Source organism: Ictidomys tridecemlineatus, chromosome 7 (genome assembly GCF_052094955.1).
Source record: "Ictidomys tridecemlineatus isolate mIctTri1 chromosome 7, mIctTri1.hap1, whole genome shotgun sequence".
NCBI classification, from domain to species: Eukaryota; Metazoa; Chordata; class Mammalia; order Rodentia; family Sciuridae; genus Ictidomys; species Ictidomys tridecemlineatus.
In genome coordinates, this window is record NC_135483.1 from 28,278,991 (window position 1) to 28,306,775 (window position 27,785).

Genomic DNA, 27,785 nt, shown 5'->3' on the forward strand with positions numbered 1-27,785 from the left:
TGTTTCTGCTGCTAAAGAAGAATGTCATCTTATTTTGTATCTTTAAGATCTAGAGGACAGTTGCTGGATTTCATTTGTAAGTATATTTGTGAGGTTATGTCTTGAAGTGAAAAGTTACAGTTACTTGTTAGTCCAGCTCCTTACATGACAGTATGTTCATCTTTAGACTTGAATCTCAGCTTATTTTCAATAGTTGAGCTGATTGACAAGTAGATAGTTATTTACGTAGTTAAAGATAAAAATCAAAGGTAAATTCTTAGAACAATGTATGTTTAATACATTATTGAAAGCATCATTTTACATCCAAACATTAATTGAACTGCAGTTGGTTAGAAATACCTATTCTTAAAGCTTTAGTGAAAACATAAAGAAGGAAGAAGGTGACCATCTTTCAAATGAAGTTAATGGTTATTAATGATGAAAGATTTTCTCCAGAAAAAGATCACTTCCTTTTAAAAAAGCAAAATATTAAATGTCAATACCTAATAATACTGGTAAATGGCATCTCTACTTAATTTTGATTGACCATTGTTTTAAATTTGAGTGTCTTTTTCTTATAGATGTGTATATATTAGAAAAACAATGATGTGCAGCATCACATGCCTGTAATTCCAGGAATTTGGGAGGTTGAGAGTGCAAGATTGCAAGTTCAAGGTTAGCCTTAGCAATTTAATAAGATTCTGTCTCAAAATAAAAAATTAAAAAAAAAATTAAAAGGGGTGGGGGAAAAAAGCTCAGTGTAAAGCACCTCTGGCTTCAGTCCTCAGTACCAGAAAAAGAAAAAAGAAAAACAGTTCCTTAGTTGAAGCTTCACTGCATATAACTGTAAGAGGGCTCCAAACTCCAGTTTAGATATGTTTTTCATAAACATATAACTTAGGTATTGATATTTATTTATAATGTAGTTTACATACAATCCATGGAAACTTTAATTTTTGTATTACACCTTATTGACTCAGGAATCTTAATTAAAAATACTAATATCCTTAAGAAAAACTGAGTATATGGTAGTTGTAGTCAAAGTGGGGTTTTGGTAGGGAAGAGGGGGGAGGGAAGGGGTGTTCGAGAAATTGTTGAGATCTGAAGTATTATTTGTTTAGAAAAAGGTTGGAAATGTCTTATTTTCTAGTATATGTGAAATAAGGGAAAGCCTATCAATTTTCAGAGTAAAGTTATCCAGGATTTGAAGTTTGGCTATGTCATCTTCTAACAAGGGAGTTTTAGGCAAGTTTTTAAATCTTTTTGGACCTGTCTTCTTAAAGTGGGGATAATATTTTCCACTTTATAGTGTCTGATGATAGATAAGTGAGAGAGTAAAACGTCAAAGCATTTATTTAATACTCTTGTACATTGTGGTCATTCAGTAAGTGTTCCATTCATCAGTGAAATTTTAATCCTTCTGTAACTTAACTGTGAAATGTTGCCTCTGACTGATTTTCAATTACCTTGAACATAGTTATATTAGCCTTTTTTTGTGAAGAAAAGGGAAAGGGTGAAAATGGACACTATAGATGCCAGTTATATAAGGTGTTACCACGAGTACACTTAGTAAAACTGTCCGTGAAGGTTATTCAGAGATAATTTAATGCTTTAATGTAGGACTTACTAAAGAAAAAGTTTCATTGCTTACAGTCCAGTCAAAATTAAATTGTACTCTGAGAATTAAATTTCAAACATCATGAACATTTATGCAGCTTACACTGTATCATTTAACTCAAGTAAGAGAAGTACTATGTTTTCTTTGTATTTTAAGTTCATTAATTTTGGTTTCACATTTATAAGCTTAGCATCTTAATTATTCTATTGAATATTGTATCACTTTATCTGATAATTAGACTTCTACCAACCTCAGTCATGTGTAACCATGTATTTAAAAGAACATGACTTAAAACAACAGTGTATGAAATGGAGAAAAGGAGTGATTTAAGGAGTTTAGACCTATATTTCCCCTGATAACATTTCACTAGTTTAGATAAAGAGAGGGTCATATAGTGGACCGCTGGAAAACTTTATTTTGAAACACCCGTTTTAAGGAAAGATTCCCATTGTATTTTATTTTAATATCTTCTAAACTATGTATATCATACATAAATTGGCCAGTATTAACAAAAAAGGAAAACCAAAAGTAATGCGTTTGAAGTAAAAGGGAATTTGCCTTCACATTCATTTTCCCTAGTACCAGGCATGCTCTCATCTCATTTTCCTTCCTAATAGAAAACACTATTAAACAGATTAGCATGTGTCTTGTCTGTGTCTTACTGTGTGCTGACATATCACAACTTTTGTTCCGGCATATATGGGTTTATGTTATACATATTCTGTGTGCGTTTTCTTTTCTTTTTTGGGGGGGGAGGGTGAGGTGGTATCTTTTTGATCTTTTTTTGTTTGTATGTGTCAGTAATATAAATCAACCTCAGGATATTTAACAATTATGAAATTCCATAGGGCGGATGTTCATTTCCCTGCCAATGCTCTCCAAAGACATCAGGCACAGACCTGTGTTTGAGCAAATTGGATTTATTACTTTTTGCGTTAAGGAAGAGTGTACACCATGGAGAATCACAGGGTATCTTGGAGGATTTAGAAATGATAATATTAAAGGATTGGGCTCATATTAGGTGATTTGTGGGGAGGATTTAAGAAAGTATTTGCATTGGATACTGTGAGGAAACTGAATAATTCTATTATGGGTATCTTAATAAGTCTCATCTAGAAAGAGGGAAGACTAGACTAAAGTGCAGGATGTAATTAGTAAAGAAGCTGCAGTTGCTCACACTGGCCTGGATTGAGTGTCATATTTGAAGTTTTGACAATATTAATGTTTTATCTGTATTCACATATCATGATGGAGTGATGCTATTTTGTCAGTATCACAGTGGCCTTGTCTGATATTTATATTCTGTGAAACTGTTTATGTTCAATAGGAGAACAATGCTGTTAATGCCAGGATAATTTACAGTAAAACCAAAGCCTGGCTGATGGTACCAGTGCCACAATGACAGGGGAGCTGCTTTTTTCCTCTTCCCTTTATTAATGATCAGCAAGGTTATTTCCTACTTATTATCAGCACATTATAAATTATCATTTATAGTGTTAAATGGTGAACATTTTTATTACATGAGGAGTGAGGAAACATTAAGTTGAATTGTTTCTGAAAAGTTTAGTCTCAATACCATTTGTTGACTAGTCCATTGTTTTTCTCATTTTGTAGAATACAGCATTGTATTCTGAATGCTGACATAAGCATGAACATATGGCAAAATTTCTCTTACTTGACCTTCACTTAACTGACTGACTGGATTAACTGGTATTCTATTCTAAATTCCCTCTGTAAAAAGTAGGGGCTAGAGACTACAGAAAGCTTAAAGTTTACTACTAATATATGCTACTCAGCATTATGCTAATACAATTCAGTTTTTTACTAGTTAAGTTTTACATTACAAATACTCAGATGTAATGTTTCTAAAAACTATTCATGCCAGCTGTGCTTGCTATATTTTATATTTATGATTTTATTTGGTATTATGCAAATCAGTAAAATATGAGGAGGGAAAGGAAATAAAGGTACTATTTCAAAGGAAAGTAAAAAGAAACAGTAAGTCACCAAAAAAACTTGTGGCTTGTGTATAGGGCTTGTGTTTTATTAGTATGTACATCTGAATAGTTCTAGGAGTACTCTTGTCCTATGGTAAAATTTCTTAACTGACAACTAAAACTTTAATAACAACAAAAAAATTGTTGAATTGCATACTGAAACGAAGCTTATTTCCAGAATAGTAAGCCATTTTATGTATTTTCTTGTAAAACATTTTAATGTTGCAACCTATCTTATATCTTAAAATTATAAGGACATAGGCACAATTGAGAATTTGTTAACAAAAAACTGAGTTGGTGATAGTTTAAATGCAGTGTTTCATACTGCAGGCTAATATCTATATGATATTTCTAATTAGTGAATTAAAAAACTGGTAACTCTAAAGCTAAAAGAAAGAAAACTAGACTTCTGCATTGTGTTATTTATTACTAAGAAACAATTTCAGAACTTAGTGACTTGGAACAATAAGCCTCTCACAGTTTGTGTGGTCAGAAGTCTGGGAGTGCTTTCAGCGGAGTAGTATGGTTGAAGCTTTCTCATTAGGTTATGATGTCAGCCATGGATACAGTCATTTGAAAGCTTGATTAGGCCTGAAGGATACATTTCCAAAATGATTCATTCATATGGTGCCGGTTATTGGTAGGAGCCCTCAGTTCTTCCCTATGATGTTCTTTCCATGGACTATTTAATCATCTTTATGGTTTGGTAGCTAGCCTCCCTTACAGTGTCAATCCAAGAAAAAGAATGAGACAGAAGATGTAAAGTGTTTGATGATCCAGCCCTAGAAGTCACATACTATCCATCCCATCTACTTTATTTTATTTGTTTGAAGGGAATCAGTAGCTGGAAAAGTCATTTGGGGCCTGAAATTGAGGGATCTCAGGTGATAACTTCCTTTTAGTCAAATAGTTACTCAGGACTACTCACATGTTAAAGCTGTATTTTCCTCACTTCAGTGATTCTAGTCCTGCATTAGATTTTTTTGGCATAGGTGTATCCTATGAGTCATAAACAGTATTTTTCTTTAAATCCACTCACTTTAAAAATTTTTTAAACTTAAAAACATATTTAATAAAAAAATGTGTGGTATTGCGATTTGAATATGCTAATTCAATGTTTTATAATATATATTAATTGCATAAAAGTTTCAAAATAAATGTTTCTTTGTGCTACATATAATCTCTTAAACTCCTCCCCTCCCCCAAAAAAGTGATTAGTAACATATCTTAAAGGGAAGGCAGTTAGATCAGACTCTTGAATAAGAGAAAAATTACTACACTGCAGATGTTTATTTTGTGTGTGTATGATTCAGGGAAGAGGAAAGAGTTCACTTATGTTTGACTCCTTTTTAGGATACTGCTTTAGGAAAACCACGAGAGGTGTTTCGACTACCTACAGATTTGACGGCATGCGATAATCGCCTTTGTGCATCTATCCATTTCACATCATCCACCTGGGTTACCTTGTCAGATGGAACTGGAAGATTATATGTTATTGGAACAGGTGAACGTGGAAATAGTGCTTCTGAAAAATGGGAGGTGAGGTTTTTTGGGGTTTTTTTAAAGACTTTCAAAGTCCAGAAAGTATATGCAAATTAGACCTTATTTATTTTCAAAGAATACTTTTTAAGGAGAGCTTATAGGTGACCTCTTGGTTTTTTTAATATAAAGTCTTGTGTCTCTTTTTAAGTAAATTATAACATACATATACTTTGTGTTTAACTGATAGGTTAGTTGTTTGTTTTCATCTAGGGTCAGTATACTTGTCAGGATTTGCATTTATTTTTCAGCAAATATTTCTTGAGTGTTTTGTATGTATTAAAGCACTGCACTAAGCACTGACATTGTCTCCTCCTTGAAACAGAGTTGAAAAAGCTTATATTGAAATGTTTTTCTTGTCTACTTTCATGTTAAATTTGCTGATATGTTTACACTGGTCAAATAGTTTAACTATTCCCTACTTAGAAAAATACATAGTAATATAAATATGCTTATGTACTAATCTCTAAGATGCCATTTTTCTTTCAATGTTAAAAAATGAAGCAGATCTAAATGTGAGAGGTGGATTAGGATTTTAATGGCAGTAAGACAATCAATTTTTCCAATGCCTGTTTTTGAAAATGGAAGAAAATGATTTGGGGTAGATAATCAAAGGATTTATTGCTTCAATTCCTTTGAATTCCACTAATTGGTATAATATTGCCACTGTCTAAATCTTAGCAGATAGCCTTTAGTTTCAGATAAATAGATAAAAGTTTAATATATTTACATGTTATAAAATATCTTTATCAGATCAACGATACATATTAACATCAGACCTTAATTATTATTTGAGAAAAACCTTGGAGGTTTTCAAACTAAATGACTTGCCTATCTTACTAAGTTTTTACTAAATGGTATATTACCAAATTATAGTATGTCTGGAAAACTAAACAAAAACATCATCAGTAGTCTGTTTATAAGAGACTGTTGCTTTCACAGTTTCATATTCATCGGACATTGTGACATTTTCTACTCTAGCCTTCAGTAAAAACTTAAAAAAATGAGTTATTTTGTGTTATAGCTATCATTAACTGAAACATTTAGAGTTTTGAGAATGATGGTCAAGAGATAAAAATGAGAATTATTATTGAGTTTTGTAGACTAAGTTGGTTTTAAGCAGGAAGAGACAAGAGGACTCAGTTCACTCTCAACTTATTTTTTAAGAATATTCTATTCCACAGATTCTGCTGGAAGGAGATGCACATAGATTTATAATTCTTTTGATTTTTGCTGTGTGTGTCCCTTGAAACATATTAGGCCTTTAAAATATGTTTTAATTCATTAAAAAGTGAAATCTGTCTTATGCCCTTTTTAGTATACACTGCTATAATAAAAAAAGAACCCTTCTGAGATGTTGTCTGTTAATAATTATAGCTTTGTCTAGATAATGGGGGAAGTGAGAGAAGAATGGGACTTGGACATTAATTAAAGTGAGAAAGCTACAGAATATATTAGTTATAATAATTTAAGAGAGTTTTAGGACTTTGGGGCAATTGGTGTGATAAAAAAAAAAAAGCTAAGAGTAAAAGTGATTAAAGGGCATGATAGGACACAAGGGGGCCAAGGGTGGTGGTGATGACTAGGGTATAGAAAGAAATTAAAAGATATGGAAGACTGCATACTTTCCAAATAATATTATGAGGGTGGTAGATCAGAATAGTGTTACAGTTGAGATGCTGGTCTTGTTCAGAAGATTAAAAACCTCAGCCTAGCAACTTTTAGTCTAGTCATCTGTTTCTTTTTACTCTTTCTAGTTCCTACCACTTGTAAGAGAAAGAAAAAAAAGGAAAAACTAGCTGCTTATACCTCCTAAAACATGTCATTTTTGCTTCTTGCCTTTAGCTTCCATTGTCCTGCAAATGAGTTAAATTCAGTCAGCCAACTCAAAATTTATCTTCATAGGTTGTCTCAGTTTTGAGTATCTGAGGGCTTGTTGTTGTTGTTGTTTCTGCTTTTGAAAATTGTTAGATGAATTTCAAAGACTTACTATTGAATAATTTTGGCAGAAGTGCTCAAACATATAGGGAAATAGATAACAGCTCACTTTTCTTTATAGAGATTTCAAGTAGAAAAAAATTGCAGAGACTCTAGGTACAGATTTCAAAAGAAAAAAGCTAACTTTTTCTTCTGTTTTGTTTTTTTTAAAATTTTTTCCCAACTACAACTTTTCAGAAATCTTGTTTAGAAATCAGTCTTAAAACTCTCCTGTTTAGTGTTTACTCTAAGAGGTAGATTGTCTTTTAGAGCACACATTTATGGTATAAAAAAGATTTTAATAAGATTTTGTGCGGCTTTAAATTTGCTTGGGGAAGGGAGAACAACATCAAGAATACATTTTAAATAGAGTTTGTTGAATTATCTTTTAAGTGTAAATGGGCTCTTTGGTTTTGAGGTTAAACTTTACTGATTGTTCTCTGACTTTTATCTTTGTGAACTTCAAGAAAATAAACAGAAATACAAATAAATAAATAATAAGTATAAAGCATACATGCACATACATGCATACAGCACACAGAATGCAGAAACAAAGAGTAAGAAAGCAGAAATAAGTCATACATGATAAAAGGGAAGAGACTAGGAGTGAATGTTGACTTGCCTGTGGTCTTTTTATGTAGAGCACTTTTACCCTGTGTAATTCTCCTTTAGGAGATTGCTTTTAGTTCTCTTTCTCCTTTAAATACTGTGTAGATGCCCTGTTATTTTCTTTAAAGCCAAGAGTATTGATCAGTTTTCTATTATACAAATCGCGTTGGTGTGTATGCGAGTGTGCATGCACGCACAAGTTTTTTCTTCAAGGAACATTATTTAAATTTGCTTTTTTATTTTTTAATTCTTCCTAATAAATAGTATACAAAATAGTTGTTGGATTGTCACCACTTTTATGTATTTCCTCTGTGCTATGCTTGTACAATATATACATTTTCATGGTTTTATTTTTTTGGTAGATTATGTTTAATGAAGAGCTTGGGGATCCTTTTATCATAAGTCACAGTATCTCTTTGCTAAAAGCTGAAGAACATTCCATAGCTATCTTAATTCTTCGAATAGAGAAAGAAGAATTGGATATGAAAGGAAGTGGTTTCTATGTTTCTCTGGAGTGGGTCACTATCAGTAAGAAAAATAAAGGTAAAATAAAATAAAATTCTGAATCTCTCTATAGTGATTGCCATCAGTATGTTTTGAAATACAAAGCTGTCCTTGTAAATGCTGCTTTGTTTTTCCTGGGCACTATTGATTCTAGCACCTGCCACCACAGGTGGGTTGGATATCTGTAGATAGTGTCTCCTCAGGTATGAATCAGTTATGAGTTAATAAAATAAATAAATAAATAATGTTATGCCTTTGTATAAAAGGAGACATTATTACAAGACATTACTACATAATTCTTGAAAATTTTTAACATGTATATTTTTAATATTGCTAAGAATTACAGTTTTATGCTATTGTGTTTCTCCAGAGATGAACCAAAAATGCTGGGAAGCACAAATCTGTTACATTAACTACTTCAAATTTATTCATCTTATTTATATAAATTTTCATATCTGTAGCTGTACAGATATATCTTGTGGTAGTTATTCATTTTGGAATGAATAGCCTTCCTATAAAATATATAGTGCCTAAATTTAGGTCATTAAAAGCAAGTAGGATTGCTTTTCTTGCATGTACCTGTGAAGGGTGTATAGATGTATAATTTTAGTTAATTCATGAAACTATAAGCCTGTTTTTATATATGTGTGAATTGAATGTATGAATATAGGAGAGGATGCAACCTATATTAATAGAGTAAATAGTATAAGTAAAGATATGGGCTCAACTGAAATGTCTGAGTATTTTTTAAAACAAACAAACAAACAAAAACCCCTATCTTCATAGAATAACAAATTTAGTTAATTTACAAAAAGCTTTTAGGATATGGTTGTTTATATGTTAAAAGTGTTTTTTTTTATATTTGGTTATTAGTAATCTAGATCTCTTTATGTGTAGAAATAATTTCTACTGTAAGCATATTTTATTTTAAGAAACCCCCTTACCAGCAGTTAGAACAGACAGAAAAATAGTCCCCACCACACTTTTTCCCTTATCCTCAATTTGTGGCTCTTTTCAGAAGATGCCTGTCATATACCTGCTGGGAAAATAGACAGACTATAGTCAAGGAGAAGGTAGAACCTTCAGAAGCTGATATTCTAGGTAAGTTAGTCACTTTGAAGGCTAGATCTTTGCTGTCCAATAAGAACTTCTATGAGAGGGACATGTTTCATATGTGCACCATTCACTGCCATAGGTACTATGGTGTAACTATTGAGAAGTTGGAAAGCCAGCGTAACTGAGGAATTGGATTTTAAACTTAATTTTAATTAATTGCTTGTGGCTGGTGGCTACTGCCACCAGCCACAATTGGACAGAATAATCTAAGAGAAAATTGCATCAGATCCAGTATTTTTAAATAATCATTGAAGATAATGAGGTTATGAATATTTTATTCTTACACAAAGATTATTAATGTGAATTGTAATAATAATATTTAGAATATTTAATTTAAAATTAATGTTTTCAGATTATTTTATTATCCATTTTTGTAATGTTTTGTTCTAACGTATTTAATTTTCTTATAGATAATAAAAAGTATGAAATTACTAAGCGTGATATTCTCCGTGGAAAATCAGTGCCAAATTATGCTGCTATTGAGCCAAATGGAAATGGTCTAATGATTGTCTCCTACAAGTCCTTCAAATTTGTTCAGGTTGATCAAGATCTTGAAGAAAATATGAATGAAGACATGTCAGAGAAAATCCAAGGTGATTTTATGTTTAATCTTTATAAAGCTGAGTGTATTCCTATAAACATTTATGTCTGTTTTGTCTTTCCAGTGAGGTTATGGGTTCTACCAGGTGGGATAGATACGTAATTTTAATTTTCTTTTGTATTTCCCAAAAAAGACTTTTGTAAAATATACCACCTAAATAGTGGAAGCTATATAAAATTTAATAATTTTGTGATTATCAAAGATTTTTTTTTAAATCTCTCAGCTTACTTGATTGCATGTTTAATAAATATTTAAATAAGTTAATAAGCAAATTAATTACTGTTGGCATTTGAAAAACCTGTATGATGGTATTAAGAGTACTAATGTTTTAAAATGAATTAAACTAATATACATGTTCTTATCTTTCATACTAAACTGATAGAGTTGCTTGAGGGCAGAATCAAGATTTTCTCAAGGTTGAATGAATGAATAAAGGTCATATTTTAGAATGAAAATATTAACGTCTTTAAGAAGAAATTTATATTTGTATACAAAGATACATATTATTTTAAAACTATTCAAAAACATCCCTTCATAATCACTGTTCATATTTCTGATGTTCACAGCCAGGGATGTAATTTACAAATATTTCCACCAGCTTTATTATGTGTATACACACCTCTAAGTACAAAAAATTATGCTTGGCATTTTAGTTAGCCTTTAAGCACCGTTGTTTCTTCATATATTATGTGGTTTTTGTTAGATTCTCTTCTATTCTGTCTTAATCATAGTGTTAAACCCCCCTAAAACTTTTCCAGATTGACTCTTCATATCCGCATGCCCTCTAGAACTTCGTTGATGAGCAGTTGGGCAGGAAGGAAGAATGCCCTGGTCATTGGAACCATTATGCTAGATAGCTAGGACCATGTAGTTGAAGACATGTAGTAGGAAGGCATGTGATAGCCCAAGTGGAACACACCTTGTGTTTAAATCACTAATTACTAGTCCAGATATTGTTTTATTGTTGACTTCTTATATCTTGAATTCATTATTTTTTACAGAATTTTCACAAAATAATTTTCAAAAGTTAGGAATTTTTTATTAATCAGTATGTTTAAACTTTTCCGAGTATACATACTAGTTTCATTTTCTGAAAATCTCAGAAAGACTGGTATTGTCTGTTGGCTATTTGGTATTGTCATAATAATACAAATAATAATATTTTTTCTTAAATCCTAAAACATAATTTCTAAAAGCACAGAAAAACTCTAAAAACAACCAACAATCAAGAAAATCTAGATGTTTGTTTTTGGTGAGGAACTCGAAAATTTTGACTTGCCCTTTAGTTTGTTTTCATGCCTCTTTATACTAAAAGTTCATGTAATTTTACAGACTCTTGCTATCCTCATTGTTTGGCTGAAGTCTTCCATTGGGTAATTATTAAATAAAAACTGCTTGGATAAACTTTTGAGGAAGACATATTTTATATTCTTTTCAAACAGGAATCCAGTGTGTGTGTGTGTGTGTGTGTAAGAGGGAAAACGGGGGGGGGGGGTGAGTATAGGGAGGTAGGTATGAAATGGGGATGAGGCATTTTTGTCCATTGTATTTTATGAATCCTTATTTCCTGAACAGTAGGTAAGACTGGAAGAGAAGAATGTCAAGTGAAATTGCTACAATTCTTTAAGGGAAAATTCCCCAAAGTCTATGTGGGTTCATTTATAATTACTTTTTTTTGTGAGATAATCACTAGAAGATATGCTAAGATTCTTTTAGAGATGGATATTCTTTCTTATGTTCTAGTCTCTAATTTTGTATGTTGTAGTCTTGTTTTTATTACATAATGCAGTTTTCTTTTCTCAGTAGAACCTCTGTATTATTGGCAACAAACTGAAGATGATTTGACAGTGACAGTACGGCTTCCAGAAAACAGCGTTAAAGAAGATGTTCATGTGCAGTTTCTACCTGATCACATCAACATTATGTTGAGGGATTGCCAGTTATTGGAAGGAAAGCTGTATTCATCTATTGATCATGAAAGCAGTACATGGATAATTAAAGAGAATAATAGGTATATTTTTTATAGTTTTATGTTTGAAATTTTACTTTCTTGTTATTTTATTTTTATTTTTTTTTATTTTTACTCTTTCTACAGTTGTTATATCAAAGATGAATACAATAGTTCTGTTTGCATTTCTGATTTTTTTTCAAATAAATTAAAAACAGATTTTTTACATCACACAGCATAATTATGGTTAAGATTAAAGATACTAACGTAGTTATTGTTTGCAGTAGGTAGAAGTGTTTGTTATTACCAGCTCTGGGTACAGTAATAACCCTAGGCAAAATGGTTATTTATTTTAATTTGCACTCTTAAACTGTTAAATAGAAATCTTTTTTTTTTCTGTTAAGCTTTATTTGCTTACTAAATAATACAACTACCATCCCTACTTTCCATCCAGAGATATTTCATGTTTTCTAACAACATACACATCTTTTTCTTTTTTTTTTTTAAAGTTTTTGACACATACTATGCACAATTTATATCTTGCTTTTGTTCATTTTCAACAATAAATTGGGTTAAATATAATTCATCAAGCAGTAATCCAGCAAAGGTCTAGGGGAATTGCTGAATTTCATGCAAATAGTTTGAGTGTTCAACACATGAACATAGACCACTATTGTTTTTTCAGTAAATTTGAGGTTTTGGGTTATGATTTTGTGTTACAAAAGATAATTACAATGAGGCGTAGGTGGTATTGTTGGCTTAAAAAAAACATGATTTTCTGTGCTTGATTAAATTGTTCATCTCTCTCATTTTCCAGTAGTTAATGTTCTTTCTCACTTTGAAAGGGTTTGTTAACTAGGCTGTATCTTATTATGTATGTTTCTTTTTGTTTGGATAGTAGTAGGATCTGATGCTGGTTTTAAAATGTAGAAACGCAGTCATGCTGAAAGGGCTATGTTGTTGAGGTGTGCAAAATAACAATGGTTCATTCTTTGTAACTAAGATTATGTGAGCTATTTTAAACATCTTGAGGTAGCAACTAAGAATGTGTTTATACATTCTGGTCACTGGGTAAAAGTTCTTAAAAGTTATTTACATGTATTTTTTCAGAGAGGCAGAATAGTTCAGTAGTGAAGAACATGGACTTGGAGCCAGGCTGCTTTACTAGCTTGTGACCTTGGCAAGTTATTTAACCTCCTTTAAGTTCTTTTTTCCCCCTTGCTTGTAAAATGAACATAATGGTACTTACTTAATTTGGTTGTGATGAGCAATAAGTGAATTAAAACATGCAAAGTGCTTAAGACAATGCATGGTATATGGTCAATGTTAGGTAAATGTAAACTGTCATTATTATCTTCATCATCAAGATTAGCCTTTTTTTGGTGTGGAGCGGACCAGTGATGGAACTTAAGGTCCCTCGACCACCGAGCCACATCCCCAGCCCTATGTTGTATTTTATTTAGAGACAGGGTCTCACTGAGTTGCTTAGTGCCTTGCTTTTGTTGAGACTGGCTTTGAACTCATGATCTTCTTGCCTCAGCCTCCTAAGCTACTGGAGTACAAGAGTGCACCACTGTGCTTGGCTTAGCCTTTTACTTAGAAAATATAACTTCATCTGGGCATTGCTGATTATGGTAGTAATTTTCAATGCTAATGATAGGATCTCCTATCTCTTAAAATAATATTAGAAAATTTTAAAATGCTGTAATTAATTCATGAGGTGGTAATAATAATAGCCTTAAAAAAGAATGATAAGCTTACATGTTCTGTTTGATAATAAGTATAATTGTATTTTTGAAATTGTTTTCTTGCATTTGTGTTCCACAGCATGGTTTAGCGTAGACATGTACCAAAGATATCACGTGGTAAAGGTCACTTTGCTGTGGAATAGCTCCTAACATCCCATTTTTTTTTTTTCTGTTGCAGCAACGGCTGCTCACAGAGCATCTTACTTGAATTTCATATCCTATTGCCAAGGATCAAAGGCCAGCTGCCTTCTGTGTCAGTCATCTGCCCTGACTCAGCTCTTCCCTCTCCTTCATCTCAGGGTTCCCTAACAGACATTTTTTATTTTATTTTTTTATTTCTGTTTAATGGTTCAAATGTACAGAATTAGATTTTGAATAAGTTAATAGAGACTACATTAACATCTTTATTTCCCTGTATTACCAAAGTTGTTTTCCTGATTCCTACATTTCTTTTCAATTCTTTAAAATCTATACATTAAAATTAACATTTGCATTGATTTAACCAACCTGATAATTTGATTAATATATACATATTAATGGTTATTAGTTTGTGAAAATAAAGTTACTTGTTGGTTTCAGATACCAAGAACTACCTTATGGTTGTAGGCTTTCCTTTATAAAGTACATCAACCCCCATTTACCATTATCTCATATCCATGCTACTTGTGCATTTTTTGTACTTCAATTTTAACATTCTGCACACCTGGACAACCACAGTACTTTTTGAGTAGACTCATTTTTTGCAGTCACTCCCCTTTGAAAGCCAGCCATTTGGGGCATCATTCCAGTGCTATTTTCTTGTTTGTTTATTAAGTCTAAATTATTTGCCCTTGAATTATAGGTTTTCTATCATATGCAAAGCTAAAATGAACAGGATTTTGGGTAACATACTTTCTGGATACCAGAGGAGTATTTCTGTAGAAGATTCTTCTGCTTGTTTTTGATAGTGTAACTTGCATAGTTGTGTAATACCACTTTTCTCGTTTAAACTTTTAGCTTGGAGATTTTCTTGATTAAAAAGAATGAAGGATTGACATGGCCTGAGCTAGTGGTTGGTGATAAACAAGGGGAACTTATAAGAGACTCAGCCCAATGTGCTGCCATAGCTGAACGTTTGATGCATTTGACTTCTGAAGAACTGGTAAGCAGTTGCAGTAGTAGTATGACTTTCCAAGAATCCAGAGTATGTTATGTGAGGATTGTCCCATGATTTTCAAATAGTATTTTGCTTTGACAAGTATAAAAGATGTAGATTCAGTACTATTGACCTGATTAATGTCTTAAAATGACTTAAGTTCTATTTCTTACATGGTGCGAATTCATATATGTGGGGGATATTGTATAGGGGTGTGTGTGTATATATTTATGTATCTGCATATAGTCTCCTTTAGAAGAATTAACTAATAAATGCTGCCAGGAACAAATAATTATTTAACACTTTATGCTAATAATCTACTTATCATTGACATTTTCTAAGTAATCTTAGATTATCACAAGGATATATATGTAGATTATATATAGTATAGTTATTTTTGACAAAGTAAATTCTTGTAATGAGTACAATGACTAAGACAATACTTATTCAGCCATAGGGTTGAAAATGTTCTCATGCTAATTTGGACAGATACAGCAAAAAGTCAGTTATACATTTGTTTACCAAAAATTATATCAGTTTATGTAGAATGTCTGCTTTACTGCCATCTTGAATAATAATGATGAAGGTGGCTACATTAACAATTATCCTGTAGCCTTAGTTGCGTCTTAAAGTAGAAAACAAAGTTTGGAATATTGAAAGTGAATGTCTTTGTCAAAAGGAAACATGACAAAAATAGAATTGGCCCCAATAATTGAAAATTTCAGCAAACACTGGAATTTATACGTAGACTACAAAACTTCAGTTTCATAGCTTTTTAACACAAGCCATGCAGGCTACAGAAATACTTCTCTGATATCCAGAGAATATGTTACCCAAAATCTTGTTCATTTTAGTTTTGCATATGATAGAAAACCTAAAATTCAAGGGCAAATAATTTAGGTTTAATAAACAAACAAGAAAGTTCCACTGGAATGATGCCCCAAATGGCTGGCTTTCAGAGGGAGTAACTGCATTCATTCATTCAGCAAGTATTTATTGTGTATAATATTTCCAGGCTAATATTAATAAAAGACTTGTTTTGAAACAAGTGTTTCTTCTAACTACTTTTTAAACCTGATGGTTTCAAAGACATATTTGTATTTATGAGAAAGTTACGTATACATAGACATCATTATGTTTGTTGCATTCTGAAAAGACAGTACAGAATGAAAATACAGTCCTGTCATCTGCAATTGAGAGCAGTTTTGTGTTTTTGAAATTTTCAAATTTACTTCATGTGGTGGCTATACTCTACTATTAAATAGAATCATGAATGGCAAAAACAGACATTCCTATTATCATCTTTAGGAAAAGAGTATTTCACTATAAAGTGTGATAGATTCTTTTTTATCAAATTAAAGAAATTTTCTTGTATTCCTAGTGTACTGAGAATTTTTCTTCTGAATGGCTATAGAATTTTCAGTACTTATGATAATACTTGTTTTGTTTTCTATTTGATATTTTATTTTTAATTTTCATATCTAGAGATTTGAATTCTTTTATATCTTCCATATGTCTACATGATTGTGTTTTCCTTTACATTTTTGAGTACATAGAACTTGTTTATAATAGCTGTTTTAATGTCCTTCTGTGCTGACTCCATCATTCTGTCATCTCTGTGGCTATTTTTATTGGTTATGTATTTGAAATTAGTTTTAATTATTGCTATAATCACAACATTTCTAAGGGTGAGTAAATGCATTTCCTTACTGTTGTTTTTTGACTTATTTTTTGACTTATTTATTTCATTTTATGATCTAAGAATCCAAATCCAGATAAAGAAAAACCTCCTTGTAATGCTCAAGAGTTAGAAGAATGTGACATTTTTTTTGAAGAGAGTTCCAGTTTATGCAGATTTGATGGCAATACGTTAAAAACTACTCATGTGGTAAGTTCTTATATAGTGTTTCAAAAATTTTCTAAATAAGTAGAGAAGTTACTCAGATGATAATTAAATGACCAAATAAGTGTTTTGCAAAAGTAGCTTGATTATCAGTTAATGACTGTGCTATTGAAGTTGTACCAAATATTTATGCTTAAATCCCACCATTCTATAAAGTAGCATTGTTCCACAACACTAAATCTAATAAAACAGCGTTTCATTTTTTTTGGTACTACAGTGTGTTGATATTTTTCAATTGGCTTTTTTTCTCTACCAGTGTTTTATATACAGTTGTGACTCTATAATGCATAACTTTATATCTTCTTTTTTCATTGAACATTAGGACATAAACATTTCATGGTTTTCCTATTCCTTGTTAAATGGTTGGATTGTTTGTCCTATAATATTGTTGTTGGGAGGGTAGGCATATTACTTTTTAACTGCATTATTCATGAAGCTGCTAAAATAATTCCTTTGTTATATGAAGCTTTTCTATAAAACTGTTGACTGTTCATATATTAACTATTCTTTTGTGAGCAACTTTTTTATTTGACTTAGTGTTTCTTTGAATCATGTGGCCTGTTTTAAACTTGGAAAAATCCTTCTTTATCAATATTTAATTTTTTCCTTTTTTCCCATTTTGGAATATTTTTATTATTCAACTCCTTAAATTGTGTTTTTTTCTTTCTTTCTCTCTTTGGTGTATCTCAAATATGCCACAAGTAAGTATTTTCCCTTGAGAATTACATTCTGTTTAAAAGCTTTGAGAATATTGCATCAGTACTACAGAATATTGCCTGGAGTGAGTCAGTACAATCACGATTTCAACATTAGGTCGTCTGCTTTGATCTAGATTTTTAAATTTTAAAACTTATGAGATATTTATGCTTAGGGGAATCTTTGCGTCATTAGATCATACTACACACTCAAGTGTATATTACAAAGTTGATTTTGTGAGAACCATCTCTATAGCTAATCAGTGGCTGATTTGGAGCTACACATAAAGAAATTACTCTTATTACCAAATCTAGAAATGATTTTAGGACACTCAGTCTAAGCAGAAGCAACAGAGTCAAGGGAATAACTTGTACTTTTGTTATTCTGTTTTTAGAACTCTTTTGAGTCTTTGTTATAGGGCTTAAAGGCTCAAATGATAAGAAATGTTTGCCAGATTTGGTCTGTTGTCTCTATCTTATAGAGAATTGTGGGAAAGTGTATTTTAGCAGAATTCATGAACCAATTAAAATAGGAACTTGATTTACTTAATCTAAATTTCCCCTACCTTCTTAGAGATTAAAAGAAAATCTCTTAACTATTCCTCTTATTTACTTTACCTCCCTTGTTTGTGTGTTTGTTTTGGTTACTTAACAGATGTCTTTAATGGCTGGGAATTATTCTCAAAATTGAGTTGTAAAATTGAGCATTTCTAGATCTTGCTTAGACTTGCAGTGGCACAGGACCAATGACTAGGCCAAGGTGGTATTGAAGCTGTACCAAAATTAAGTATTGATTTTATAGTTTAATTTTTATCCCTGCGCTGCTCTGCTTCCCATCACCCTATACCACTAGTAAGTTCTAAAAAGCATGTGGACAGCATCTTGCTCATCACAGGATCCCCAAAGTTTTTGATTCACAAGTGTTTAATAAATATTTTTAGACTGATTTCTTGGTAGCAATCATGAAAATTAAAAAAAAAAAAAGCTTCAGGTCATCTTTGCTTTTAAGAAATTGACTTTTACCTCTCAGTCTGCCTTAAATACTCAGTGACTCTTCTAACTGAAGAGTAAAGTGTTTGGGGGAAGATGGTAATGACCAATCTGATGCAAAGCCAGATAATGAAAGCTATTTAGATTTCCTAGGAATTTTGCTTCCTGGATGTTGTTTATTTCCAACATATTCCATAGATGATGCCCTTAATTGTGAGCAAATGACGGCCATCACACAACTTCTCTTCTCTTTAATGCCTAGAGTTAAATTTTAGAAAATCCCTCTCAAGGTGTGACTTGATAGAAGATTCTTAATTCTGATTCATTGACCCTTATATGTTTTTGTAATGAAGAATCTGGCTTCTCCTCCTAAAGTTATAATCCTAAAAGCTATGACTTCTAGTTATTATTTTTTGCCTAACTTTTATATGGAAAGCACCTGATCTTAGGTGTCATAATCTATTTTCTTTTAAGATTTCAACAATTTGTAATATGTATTTCAAAATATCAGTCTTGCAAAGCTTGTGATACAGTGGGCTTAATTTTAAAACATTTTGGTATTTTTCAGCACCCCCAACAATTCAGGTATATAAGGTGATAAAATGCTCATATATTTTAAACTTGTAAAATGTGGACAATACTTTTTTAAATCTTGTTACTAGGGATTAAACCCAGAAATGCTTAATCACTGATCCACATCCCCAGCCCTTTATACTTTTCGTTTTGAGACAGGTCCTTGCTAATTTGCTGAGACTGGCCTCAAACTTGGCTCTCCTCTGCCTCAGCTCCCAAATCACTGGGATTACCAGTGTGTACCACCACGCCTGGCTTCATACATATTTAAGCATGTATGAAATGTTGACAGCTTCCATTTTGTACAGTATTCTTCATAATATGTAAATATGGGTATAAATTAAAATATGATTTTAATAATATGGTGATATGCTTTATTTTTAATAAAATGAAGTTATACTATAAAATAGACTCAATAAAATATAAAGTTAGGTTCTCTGTGAATTTTAATTAATTTTAGTACTGCTAAATAGTATTGATTACTAGTTTAATGTTGGTTACTGAGAGACCTTCAATTAATCTCATTTCTTGTGTTCAATCATGTTACTTAAAACCAAGGAGTCACAGAGAACCAAAATAAAACCTTTATTGCTGAGCAATTATAATACAAGGCTTAGTAGATCTTCTCACTGTACCCTGGAATTTAGCAGCTTTCACCATAATTACATAATGCCAAACCAACTCTTACTGCCCCAGGAGTGTCCCTGGAGGGCCCTCAAGTGCCTTAGAGGAAAAAGTAATAGAATTGAGCAGAACATGCCCAGATTTTTCCTCTCATTTATCAACCAGTTGTGATTTCACCCCTTGGGGATTTATAAAAGCTAGATTATTATCAGTAGCTAATCTGCTAAGTGTCATGTGGAAACATCAAAAGTTTGGAAGAAGTATAAATATATAATAAACAGAGACAATCCTTCCAACCTTGAAAAAACCTTGGGTTTGTAGAACTAGCTGTATTTAATCTCCATTTTATAGATATATTAGGCCAAGCTGAGATGAAGTTTATATGAGATTACTCATAGAACCAATATTAGAAGCTAAACTATGGGCTTCCAATATGTTTTGCTATAATTTTCCCTAAACACTGGTATCATAACTTTGAAAATTGGAAATCCTAAGCTACTAGATTCAGTGCCTACTTTTGAATAAAATGTGATCTGAATTTGAAATGTGAATGATAGACTTCTGTGATAAACAGGTTATGTTTTCAGAAAATTCAGAGATTATACAGTCCCTCATTACACCATAACTCTCAGAGACAAAGTTTGATGAAACCTTTCTTGTATTCTGTACATACTTTGAAATTTTTTAATCACAGATAAATCTGGTTTCATTTGCTAGAGCTGCCTTAGCAAAGTATCATTAACTGGGTGGCTTAAACTATTGTATACTACAAGTCTGAGATCAAGATGTTAGATGTGTTAGTTTCTTCTAAAGATTCCCTTAATGGCATGGTTTTCTCTGTTTCTGCATCCTAATCGCTTATAAAGGACAACAGACAATAGTCCTGTTGGATTAGGGTCTACCTAAATCACCTCATTTTAACTTTTTTAAGTTGCTATTCCAAACTACAGTCACATTCTCAGATAGTAGAGATTAGGAATTCCACATATGAATTTGAGGAGATAAAACTCAGTTCATTACCATATCCTTCACTTAGATTTTAACAGTTGTTAACGTTTTGTAAATTTTTCTTTTCTTTTTTTTTTTTGCTTTTTTAAAGCAGAAATATTTAGTAACAAGTTAAAGAAACTGTGTTCCCTTACCCATACTATTTCATATATATACACTAAAACTGAAGGCCTTTTTTATGTAGTGATAATAAAATTAATGAAACTTAATTAACATCAGTACACTTTTATCTAATATAGATTTAAACTTGAATTTTACCAATTGACCAAATAATGTTCTAAAGTAAAGTCTTTCCCCCTACACATGATCTAATCCTATAAACATACTGCATTTAATTGTTTTGTTGTTTGTACCAGGGATTGAACCTAGGGTGCTTAACCACTGAGCCACATCCCAGCCCTTTTTTAATATTTTTATTTAGAGATAGGGCCTTGCTATTTTATTTTGTGCCTTTTATGTATTGTTTTGAATTTTTTCCTCATCAGATTCAGTGCATTTTTTCCCCAAAATACTATGCATTATGCAAGTGATTGTTTCTTTCCCAGTGTATCACATTAGGAGGATCTTGACATCACTTTCTCCTGTTTTGTGTTGTAAAATTTGATTAGAGTAAAAAAAACTTGGTGGCTATCACTTAAAATTATTATCTTCTCCTTTGAATTAATAAAAAGTACTCGGTGTGAAGATCAGAGTAACCCTTTTGAAGGGTTAAGTAGATAATGTCATTTTCCTATTCTCATCTTCCCTGTAGTGGGTTCCTGTATGTTACATTCGAAATAATGTCTAGTGTCTTTATCCTGGTCTTACAAGCAGTCTTCAAATTTTGACTCACTCTGTGTTACATTTTAAATTGAGACTTAACACATGTACATCAGATGCAGCAATGTTGTATTCATATATGTATATAGGAAAGTTATGTCAGATTCATTCAACTGTTTTTCCTATTCCTATCACCCTTCAATTCCCTCCCCTTTGTCTTATCCACTGAACTTCTACTCCCCCCCCCTTGTTGTGGATTGGCATCCACATATCAGAAAGAACATTCTGCCTTTAGTTTTTATGGGGACTGGCTTATTTTACTTCATTTACCAGTGAGTGTTATGAAGTCATTTTTCTTTGTTGCTGAGTAATGTTCCATTGCATGTGTATATACACCACTATTTCTTTAGCCATTTATCTGTTGATGGGCATCTAGGTTGGCTCCATAGCTTAGCTATTGTGAATTGAACTGCCATAAACATTGGTGTGGCTATGTCACTGTAGTGTGCTTATTTTAAATCCTTTGGATATATACCAAGGGGTGGGATAACTGGGTCAAATGGTGGTTCCATTCCAAGTTTCTAAGGAATCTCCATACTACTTTTCGGAGTGGTTACACCAGTTTGCAGTCCTACCAGCAATGTATGAGTGTATCTTTTTTCCCCACATCCTCAATGACATTTACTGTTATTTGTATTCTAGATAATTGCTATTCTGACTAATGTGAAATTTCAGTGTAATTTTAATTTGTGTTTCTCTAATTGGTAGAGATGTTGGACTTTTTTTTTTTTTTTAAGAAGTATCTGTTTAGTTTCTTTGCCCATTTATTGATTGGGTTATTTGGTGTTTTGTTTGTTTTTATTTTGGGTGTTAAGCTATTTGAATTCTTTGTATATCCTGGAAAATAATACTGTGTCTGAGATGCAGATGGCAAAGATTTCTCCCATTCTGTAGGCTTTCTCTTCATGTTATTGATTATTTCATTTATGGTGAAGAAGTTTTTTAGTTTGATGCCATTTAATTTATTGATTATAGATTTTACTTTTGCACATTAGGAGTCTTGTTAATGAAGTCAGTTCCTGAACAAATGTGTTGGAGTGTTGAACCTACATTTTGTTGTTGTACCTGCAGGGTTTCTGTTTTAATTTCTAGGTCTTTAATCCACTTTGAGTTTTGTGCAGGGTAAGAGATAGGAGTTATCATTCTTTTACATATGGATATCCCATTTTTTTCAGCACCATTTGCTGAAGAGACTGTCTTTTCTCCAATGTATGTTTTGGGCCCTTTTATTAATACTGCCTATTTTATTTGCTAAGAGTTGCGTTATGGCCAAAAATATCATCTGTTTTAGAAATGATCTATGTGCTGCTAAGAAAGTATATTCAGTTATTGATAGATGAAAATATTCTATATATGTCTGTTAAAGCTAAATCATTGTATTTTTTAGTCCTATAGCTTCTTTATTTAGGTTTTGTTGGAAAGATCTATCTAATGATGAAAGAGGCATGTTGAAGTCTGCCCATATTATTGTGTTGTGGTCTATTTGAATCTTGATATTGAGAAGCGTTTGTCTGATGTACATAGATGCCCCATTGTTTACTATTGTTTCTTGTAGGATTCCCATAAACAGTATAAAGTGACCTTCTTGTCTCTTCTGATTAACTCTGGCTTGAAGTCCACTTTATCTGATATAGAATAGAAACCCCTACTTGTTTATCAAATCCACGTGAATGATGTTTTTTTTCCCATCTTTTCACCTTCAGTCTGTGCATGTCTTTGTCTATATGAGGTGGGTCTCTTGGAGACATCATATTGTTAGGTTCTGTTTTTTAATCCAATGTCTTTTGATTAGTGAGTTTAGACCATTTACATTTAGTATTATTGAGAGATGATTTTTATTTCCCTGTGATTTTGGTTTATTTCTAGTTTTTAATTTGCATTAATTTCTCCTTTGGTTAACTTTTTCTAGTATAGTTCCTCCCTCTGCTGGTTTTCATTTTTATTTCTTCATGAAATATTTTATTCAGTATGTTTTGTAGTGTAGGCTTTCTATTTGTGAATTCTTTTTAATTTTTTTAATATTTTTTAGTTTTAAGTCGACACAATATCTTTATTTTTTTACATTTATGTGGTGCTGAGGATCGAACCCAGTGCCTCGTGAATGCTAGGTGAGCGTGCTACCACTGAACCACCACCCCAGTCCCAAATTCTTTTAATTTTTATTTATCGTGGAAGGTATTTATTTCATCCTCAGCTCTGAAGCTTAATTTTGCTGGGTACAGTATTCTTAGTTGGCATTCGTTTTCTTTCAGTGCTTGGTAAACCTAGCTTATAAAGTCTGGGTTGAAAAATCAGCTTATATCTAGATTGGTTTACCTCTAGATGTGAAAAGCTGTTTATCTTTTCTTGGTCTCATGCCATGGAGCAGCTTGGAAAGTAGCCTCCTTTTTTCTGCCATCTTTTGAGAGCTCAAAAAAAACTTAGACATTAATTTTGGACCCAACATGCATGAATAACTTTTCTATACAAGTTAACTGTCAAAACTAGAATACAAACATTTTATAGTATGTGGATTACCATATCTAAAGTAGTCCCTAATCAGGGATACACACTAATGGTTGCTTAATAGTTATCTAAAGTGGTTTTCAGGAACACAGTGATGAACGTGGATTTGGAAGCATATATGAGTTTAAATTATAGCCACTACTTACTAGTTTAACTTAAACCTCAAACCTCTCAATTTCTTGATATTAAATTTCTTCTACTATAGAATGAGATCATAGTCCTAATTCTCAGGTAATGAAGCTTAAATACAGTAGCAAATACCGATCTGCTCAATACATACATACTCAGTACGGAATAAATAATATTAACAATACATCCTATGTGTAGAGTATGAATTTGGAATTAAAACTTTCAATCTTGTTGGAATTTCAAGAAGTACTTTACTTCTGAATAGATAAAACCTTTTTCTTAATATTATTTTTCAGTTTAATTTTGTAGTAGCTGTGATGAAAGGTTGTTTAAATGTCTTCACTTTGACATTTAATCTTCAGAAGTCTTTAATTACTAGGTGTTCCACAAAGAGAATTAAGAAACAATCAAGTGACTACTTGAAATGCATGTTCCAAATTTTCTCTAGAGAATATTTTCTCTAATTGTAGTCTTCATTGGTGTTTCAAAGATAAATATGACCTTTTCTACAATAAACATGGAAATAGAATAAATAAGAAATTATATTTTTTATTGTCGAAAGGTCTTATGAACTTAAAAGTTGCTTTTCTTTTTAAGCAATGCAGTATTTATTTGGCATTGACAACACATGAATTTTTGAAATAGTTAATTTTTCCCATTTAAATACCAAAACTACATTTAAAGCCCTTCTTCCCCACTTGGAATTTTTTTTAAAAAAAATTTTACACAATATTTATGTATTCTGAAGAGAAAGTAACATTTTATGATTCTTGAGTATTATCATCAGTATGAACCTGTTAGCATGCTGTGTATTTCTATAGTAATACCTTTAGAGGCATTTGAAGTAAGGGGAATTCTTTGCCCTTGTAACCTACTCCATTTTAAAAACTCCTTTGCTGGTGGTACTTGGTTTGTTTTTATTCTTGGCACTACTAATAAGCTACTGGATATGACTACTTATCTCTGACACTGTTTGCCCAAAGTAGCCATCCTTTTTATTATTTACTATTCCATTTTTCTCATCTATCAAGTTGTAAACCCAGTGGATTTTTGTTAACAAACAGAATTTATAGTTCTCTAGTGAACAGTGGGATTTGTGATACCTGTTATTTTGTCATGGTGGTACTGGAGATTAAAAGCCAGCACCTCACACATACTCAGAAAAGCAGAGCTACATCCCTACCCCGTATGTCACCTGTTCTTGACTCAAAAACTTTTAGAACATCTTGTTCTTAATTCTTTTGTGTAATTTCCCATGCTAGATAATGGGTAATTGTCTTACTTCTGTTTTGTCCACTTAAAATTTAACACAGTATCTTTGTTCTTCAAACATTTTCTTTGTTTTTCTAATATGGATATTTTCTGTCGTTATAGGATCATACAAAATATACTATAATCATGCTTTTTAATTACCACACTTAATATCCATTGGCTTAGCAAAACTAGTTATTTTAGTTACTTTGTAACCTTTATTCTGATTTGGTTTTCCTTAGGAGAAAATTCAGTAATCTAAGCTTTTCTAAGTTTCAGTGAACAGAGAAATCCTTTTTGTATCAGATGATGTAGGTATGAGCGTATGTGGGGACTTTAAAGAACAATCGAAACTATCTCTTCAGATCTGGAGGACTAAAGGTCACTCTGGGGATCAGTGCACTTTAACAATAATGGAACACTCTTTGAAAAATAACACATAGTTCAAATGATTAGACAGTCTACTTGTCTCTTGGAAATCAAGTATCCCTTGCTCTCTACCTTAGCACTTTACCATTTTGGTCACATTGTCACCTTCTGTATTTGCTTCTGCTAAACATTCTTTTATTAATCACTCCCTCATTTTCTACAAGTCATGGTTTCTGCTTACTGTGTCGTCCTCCTAGTTAGTTGCCTTTTACCTTATTCTTAGTTTGAATTAGTTTTGCATGTGGACTTCCCCAAGAAGACTTCATTGTTTTGACCAGCTATTATCCAGTATGTGAAGTACTTATTTGCCAACAACATTTTGATCATTTTCATATATTACTGGATAAAAGATAGGCATCTAACCCCAAAGTGAAACTACCTTTGATTCTGTTATGGAAGCCAGGAGAGTGGAATCCTATAGTACATAATTTGCCTGCTTTGCAAATGGAACATCTTTAGATACTGAGCTATCACTAGTTTGTTGACTATAAGTCTTGAATTTTTTAGGCAAGTTTACCAATATTAATCAAGGGAATTCTGGCTTTTTTTGTCTAAGATATTAAAAGTTGGAAAAGTTGTCCATTCCACTGTAACAAGAGAAGATTAGATTATCTAAATAATCATAACTTAAGATTTTTTTGTTAGAGAGTTAAAGTTACATTACATGACAGTCTCATCTTCCTCCTATTATCAGGTGAACTGGTGTTCCTGTCCCATCTCTCCTTGGTGGTACCTGTAAGCAGGAACACCAGTTCACCTGATAATAGGAGGAAGATGAGACTGTCATGTAAGTGGGTATGGGGATTCAGCCAACAAATTGCTAAAGGCCTAAAATAGTAGGAAACAACAAAGTATGGAACCCTTGTATGCACAGACATAAGGGTATTTTCATACAGTTGCAAGTTGTTCTTTATGGACCTTTACCAAGTACTAATGAGAAAGACTGGTAAAAGAGCAGGAGACTAGAGAAAAACTGGTATAGAATTGGAGGAGGGTAATATATGGTGGAAAATGTTTGTAGTCCTGACTGGATTATTTTTCTTGTATAATAAAAGCCTACACTGCTGAAGGAAGTGCACCAAATCTCAGCACACCATTGTCTCAGAAGATTCTTTGTAGCTTAGGGAAACAATAAAGAAGAAAAACACCACCATATCCATGTTGGGGAAGAGAGCAGAAAAATCATCCAGAGTAGTAGAAGTTTCCTACTCCTTTGGAAAGTGAGCATCATTGGAAATGCTCTGGCCCTGAAACTGAGGCCATAGATACTGAAACTAAACCAGAAAATACAGAGTATCCTATCTTCAACTCTCTGATCCTCTTCTGTCATTAGACTAGAAAGCACCAAGTAATAGGTAATGGCAGTCTGCCATCAAAAAAAGAGCAAGAGCATAGAGACTTAGTGCACAGAGAATGCCTAATACTGGGAGTGGAATAGTACCATTGAGAAACATTCTCCAGCAACTCAGTTTCCCCCAAAGCACAAGGGGACACTGAAGGAATTTGAAGCTAGTGATGCCCTGAAGCTAACCCTATCATCAACAAAACCCAAATTCAGATCAGTCCTGTCTCAATCTCCCAGTGAAGCACATAATCTCCTACACTAATGGCCTAGTAGAAGTGTGTTCTTTCTCAAGCATAAGTACTATATACCATATTCTCTGCCATTTTATATGAATTCCAGTATTTAATCAAAATTACAAGACACACAGCCAGGCATGGTGGCATATATCTATAATCCCAGCTACTTGGAAGGCCGAGGCAGGAGGAGAGCAAAAGCCTGCCTGAGCAAATTAGTGAGACCTTGTCTTAAAATAAATAAATGAAAAGGGCTAGAGTTGTAGCTTAGTGGTAGGGCACCCTGGGTTCAATCCGTAGTACACACAGAAAAATAAAAAGTAAAAGTAAAAGGTACCCACAAAAAAGTAAAAACATCCCATTGTCAATAACAAAGGAAACAGAATAACTAAATTCAGATGACCCATGTTTTGGTCATCAGGCAATTTAAACAGTATTTAATATGTTAAATGAATAGTGCAAGGGTAACAAATACCAAATTTTAGCAGAGAAGTAAATTGCAAAAGACTG

General features: G+C 32.4%; 1 protein-coding gene across 2 annotated transcripts in view; it reads left to right on the forward strand.

The window, feature by feature from the left end:
* Positions 1–27,785, forward strand: part of Nudcd1 (NudC domain containing 1) — a 61,547-nt gene that overhangs the window by 22,555 nt on the left and 11,207 nt on the right. The window contains exons 3-8 of one of the 2 annotated variants that reach the window (XM_005316240.5): positions 4,948–5,133; positions 8,082–8,262; positions 9,750–9,932; positions 11,744–11,951; positions 14,633–14,777; positions 16,534–16,659. In XM_005316240.5, the coding sequence (XP_005316297.1) occupies positions 4,948–5,133; positions 8,082–8,262; positions 9,750–9,932; positions 11,744–11,951; positions 14,633–14,777; positions 16,534–16,659 (1,029 nt within the window). The remainder of the gene's footprint in view (positions 1–4,947; positions 5,134–8,081; positions 8,263–9,749; positions 9,933–11,743; positions 11,952–14,632; positions 14,778–16,533; positions 16,660–27,785) is intronic. The other variant, XM_005316241.4, reaches the window with a different exon arrangement.